Raw genomic sequence first — 5,518 nt, forward strand, 5'->3', positions numbered from 1 at the left:
GAGGTGTGGTATTAATGCTCGCCTCTCAAAAGATGCTTCTTTCTTCTTTTAAGGACCAAAGAGGGGAAACCTACAAAAAAAAAAAAAAAAAAATACAAAAACTAAGCTAGGAAAGCAATAAAAGAAAACAAGTAAATGTGTCACCTGGCTACCTCAAGGAAGTGCAAATTTTTAACTTCGATTGCTCGACGTTGTTTTCCTGTCAAGGTACAAAAAAATTCTCATATTCCTTGGGCCCTTTCTTCTTTAATTAGCACGGGGATTGAGTTTCTAGGTGAGACCCAATAGACTCTTACTTACACTGAGAAAACCCATTAGCAAGTTTAAACATTATAAAATCCAATGTCTTACCTTGACCTAAAATTTGAGGAACCAGCTGCTCAACTGGATGGTCGATGTTGATCACTCCATTGCTCAGTTTGGTATTCTCAGAAGATGGTTCCATCCAAGACTCTTCAAGTCTCTGAATTGATTCAGTGATCTGAGCAGCGACCTCACTCAGATTCTATAATTCAGTTCTAGCTTGGGATACAGAATTGAAGCCATCCTGTTGGAAACTCAAGGGTTCTTGATGACCAAAGAAGGGTTCTTGCAAAATATCCGAAATGGAGGAAGAGGAATGTGTTGATAATGGAGTTTGGCTAGGTATCTCTCAAGGAGGATAACGATCGCGCTTAGGACCACGTGGAACCTATAATTGCCTAGTACTCAAAACTTGAACAAGAGAGGTTAGTTTGGATATTTGATTTGTAAGTTCATTAAATTCACTTACCTCCTGATCTCGTCGCTAAGCTGCATACTTCGCATGAAGCACATAATAGATATTCAAATTGTTTGCCATAAGAAAACTGTTGGAAATAGGGTTTTTAACCTAGGGGCATTTATGTAATTGTGTAAGACCCCTAAGGTTCCCTACTGTCTATTTATACAGTGAGTCCTTGTGTATTTAGTGTATTAGTTTTAAAACAAATAAGAAAAAGACTTTATGTCGTGGTTTTTCTCCCTACATTAAGGTTTCCACATAATCCTGTTGTTTTTCTTTTCCCTATTCTCTTTTTAACATGGTATTAGAGCACGGTGATGAAAACTTAGCCGTTATGGAAGAGAATCAACCTTAATCCTCCTCTGGTGAGGAGTCTTCAAGTTTTGACATGAGAATGACAATCCAAGCAGCAGTAAAGGAATGTTTTTAGGATGCCCTACCGGAATTAATATCTGTCGTTCAGGTACAATCCTTGGAAAATCGCCCTCAGCCAACCGGGTATCACCATTCCGAAACCAGTCAGAATCCGATTGGAGCTGGAGCCAGCCGCGAGGAACCATCGATTCTGTCTCTTATACACATCTAGATGTGTATAAGAGACAGGTTGATCGCCGGCGGTCACGATCAGGGCAGAGGGAGAAGTATCAGGGGCAAAAAGCAGAAGTGTGATCTGATTAGGGTTAATACCGGTCTAGAGCAAACCGGATCGGTTTGAGTTGAACCCGGGCAGACCAACCGGTATGTTGATTTTAATTTCGACTCGATCCGATCCGATTCATGCCAGGCCTGACCTGAGAATGCAGCCTTTAATTCCGACCCGTGATCTTTTAATTTCGGCCCACGCTTGATCGACCCGAAAGCTCAGCCCTTAATTTCGACCTGTGATTCGACCCACCCTGACCCAATCCGATCTGACCCACGTCCGACCCGAAAACTCATTTGTTCAGTTTGTTGCATCGACTGATCCACTTTCAGCCCATCCAGCCCATCCAGCCCGACCCAATGATCCAGTTTCCTTCAACAGTCGACCCGATGGTTTTTTCACATCCAACAGCCGAGGTCTCGAGCAACCAACATTTGTTCCAATCAATTGTGATTCAGTTCGTTACCCAAACGATGTGAGACAGCGGCTGGCTTACCTGTAATAGTAGATTTCTGATTTGGATACGATGTTCGGTACAAATCCTCAACCAGTTTATTCAGAAAATTCGGTAAACTCATTACCATGAAGTGAGTGCAATTGCACAGTCAGGTAATTTTCCTTCTTTCGGCCTAATTAATGTGAATGGTAAGAAACCATGGATTGTGGATTTAGGGGCTACTGATCATCTTACGAGTTCCTCAGAGTTATTTATGCCATATAATCCGAGTGCTAGTAATGTGAGAATTCGAATTGCAGATGAATCTTTTGCCCCTGTTGTAGGAAAGGGCTATATCTCTCCGTTTCATGGTTTAATTCTACATGATACCTTACATGTGCCTAAAATATCATATAATATATTATCTGCTAGTAAACTAACAAGAGATTTGAGGTGTAAGGCTATTTTCTCACCTAATTCAGTTTTATATCAGGATCTGAAATCGGGGATGACGATTGGCACTACCTGGCACGATAGAGGACTCTATTTCCTTTCTGATGAGGTTTCATCTAGGAATGATCACCAATCGGGGTTTATATATTTAAATTTCTCTGTTTTTGAAAATGATGTTATGTTATGCCATTTTCGCTTAGGACATCCGAATTTTCAATATATGAAATATTTATTTCCTCATTTATTTCGTAATGCTAGTACTTCTTATTTTAATTGTGATGTTTGTATTTGTGCCAAGCAACTTGTTTCTTTCCATTCTTAGCCTTATAAACCCCCGAGTCCTTTTTCTCTTATTCATAGTGATGTATGGGGTCCCTCACTGATTACTACTTCCATGGGAAAATGATGGTTTGTCACGTTAATAGATGATCACACCCGTTTCACATGGGTTTTCTTGCTCACTGATAAATCTAAAGTGTCCTCTGTTTTCCAACAATTTTACACAACTGTCGAAACTCAATTTAAAACAAAGATTGGGATGTTAAGAAGTGATAACGGACGAGAATTCTTTAATACCTCTTTTATAGAATTTCTCGACTCTAAAGTTATTGTTCACCAGAGCTCATGTGCTTACACTCCGCAACAAAATGGAGTAGCTGAGCGTAAAAATCAGCATCTGGTTGAAGTTGCCCGATCTCTTATGTTATCCGCCACCCTTCCGTCATACCTCTAGGGAGATGTAGTTCTTACTGCTGCTCACCTCATTAATCGGATGCCCTCTCGTATTCTTCATCTTCATACCTCTTTAGAATTTCTTAAAGAGTCTTTTTCTACTACTCGGTTGATCTCTGATGTTTCTCTTCGGGCTTTTGGTTGTGTTACTTTTGTTCACTCCCATGGTCCAAACCGCACGAAATTTCCTCCTCGTGCTTAGAAGTGTGTCTTTGTTGGATATCCACTCTATCAACGTGGATATAAGTGCTATCACCCGTCATCTTGAAGTACTATATCTCTATGGATGTCACCTTTCTCGAGGATCAGTCGTTCTTTCCTGTTAGTCATCTTCAGGGGGAGAACATAAGTGAAGAGACTAACTGGTCCTCTTTCTTTTGAGTCAGCTCCTATTCAGACCTTGTCTAAACCTAGTCCTGATCATGATAGTCTGGTTCTTCCTATCAATCAAGTTCGTTGGAAAACATACTACAGAAAGAATCTCAGGAAGGAAGCAGTGTCACCTGTTGAACCAGAACTGCCGGCTCCAGTGTAGGAGTCAGACCTGCCATCAGATCCAGGTACGTAGATTCCTATTGATGTTGATTTATGTATGGAGAATGATGAAGGCAGGCATGACAAGGGTGAAGGAAGCAGTGATACTAAGAGAGTGATAGAAAAGGAAACTATAGAGGATGAAATGATTGAAGCTATGGAGGATGAAATGGTCCGTGCTAATGATGATGTGGAAGATACTACTTAAGTTTCTGATACACAGATAGTAAATCATGGTGAGAAGCCTGAAGAGGTGAAAGAATGTGATGCGTCACTTGATCTTCCTATAGCCCTGAGGAAAGGTACCCGTTCATGTACTAAATATCCTATGCATAGTTACATGACATATAGTAATCTGACATCCGAGTTCAAGGCTTTTACTACTAGCTTGGACACTGAGGTGGTTCCAGATAACATAAGTGTTGAAATGAAAAAACTAGAATGGTGGTCTGCTGTTATGGAAGAAATAAGATCTCTGGAAAAGAATAAAACCTGGGAACCAGTAACTTTGCCTGAAGGGCACAAAACAGTAGGATGTAAATGAGTGTTTACTATAAAGTACAAGTCAGATGGGACAATTGACCGATACAAGGCTAGACTTGTTGCAAGAGGTTTCACCCAAACATATGGAGTGGATTATTTTGAGACGTTTTCACCCGTGGCTAAACTTAACACGATCTGAGTGCTTTTGTCAGTAGCTATGAATAAAGATTGGCCTCTACACCAGCTTGATGTTAAAAATGCGTTTTTGAACGGGGAACTTGAGGAGGAAGTCTATATGAGTCCCCCTCTCGGGTTCGAGAGTCAATTTAAAAATAAAGTGTGTAGATTGAGGAAATCACTATACGGATTGAAACAGTCTCCAAGGGCCTGGTTTGACAGGTTCACGACGTTTGTGAAAGCATAGGGATATATTCAAGGACATTCCGATCACACTCTTTTTGTAAGAAGATCAACATCAGGGAAAATAGATATTCTTATTGTCTATGTTGATGATATTATTTTATCTGGGGATGATGATGTAGAAGTCACAAGACTAAAAACAGAGATGGCTAGAGAGTTTGAAATTAAAGACCTCGGGAAGCTAAGATACTTTCTGGGAATAGAAAGGGCTCGCTCAAAAGAGGGTATATCAGTTTCTCAACAAAAATATACACTGGATTTGCTAAAGGAAACAGGTATGATTGGGTGTATACCTATTGACACGCCAGTAGAATGCAATACAAAAATCAGTGATAAGAATGATGGAATTCCTGTTAATAAAGAAAGGTATCAGTGATTAGTTTGGAAGTTGATATACTTGTCTTACACAAGACCAGATATTTCTTATGCAGTAAGTGTTGTGAGCCAGTTCATGCAAGCTCCTTGTGAGAATCATATGATAGCAGTTGGTCGTATTCTTCGGTATCTGAACTCCTAGTAAAGGCCTAATGTTCAGAAAAACCGATAAACGATTTGTTGAAGCTTACACTGATTCTGACTGGGCAGGGTCTGTTGTTCATAGAAGATCTAGGTCTGGATATTGTACTTTTGTCTGGGGAAATCTAGTCACCTGGAGAAGTAAAAAACGAGGAGTTTTTGCTAGAAGTAGTGCTGAGGCAGAGTATTGGGCCATGAGTCTAGGGATTTGTGAAGAAATCTGGTTGAAGAAAGTATTATCAGATCTCCAGCAAGATAATGAGCTTCCAATGAAATTATTTTGTGATAATAAAGCTGCCATTAGTATTGCAAACAACCCAGTTCAACATGACAAAACTAAACATGTGGAGATAGACAGACACTATATTAAGGAGAGGTTGGACAGTGGAAACATATGCATCCCTTATACTCCTTCGAGTCAACAAGTTGCTGATGTACTTACAAAAGGTTTATTGAGACAAAATTTTAATTATTGTGTAAGCAAGTTGGGGCTTGTTGATATTTATGCACCAACTTGAGGGGGAGTGTTGAAAATAGG

The 5,518-nt window shown here is 40.0% G+C and overlaps 1 protein-coding gene across 1 annotated transcript; it reads left to right on the forward strand.

Moving 5' to 3' along the window:
• Window positions 1–3,619: 3,619 nt before the first annotated feature.
• LOC120073491 lies at window positions 3,620–4,840 on the forward strand. Its single transcript, XM_039026334.1, has 3 exons — window positions 3,620–3,733; window positions 3,785–4,063; window positions 4,469–4,840. Exons 1-3 carry the CDS (start codon window positions 3,620–3,622, stop codon window positions 4,838–4,840), a joined length of 765 nt encoding a protein of 254 aa, XP_038882262.1.
• The last annotated feature ends 678 nt before the right edge of the window (window positions 4,841–5,518 follow it).

This window comes from Benincasa hispida, chromosome 3 (assembly GCF_009727055.1).
Source record: "Benincasa hispida cultivar B227 chromosome 3, ASM972705v1, whole genome shotgun sequence".
Classification (NCBI taxonomy): domain Eukaryota; kingdom Viridiplantae; phylum Streptophyta; class Magnoliopsida; order Cucurbitales; family Cucurbitaceae; genus Benincasa; species Benincasa hispida.

Coding starts and splice junctions, on each gene's coding strand:
- LOC120073491 (XM_039026334.1), top strand. CDS start 3,620: ATGGAGAATGATGAAGGCAGGCATGACAAGGGTGAAGGAAGCAGTGAT. Junction 3,734..3,784: donor AAGCTATGGAGGATGAAATG/GTCCGTGCTAAT, acceptor TCTGATACACAG/ATAGTAAATCATGGTGAGAA. Junction 4,064..4,468: donor AGAATAAAACCTGGGAACCA/GTAACTTTGCCT, acceptor GTGAAAGCATAG/GGATATATTCAAGGACATTC.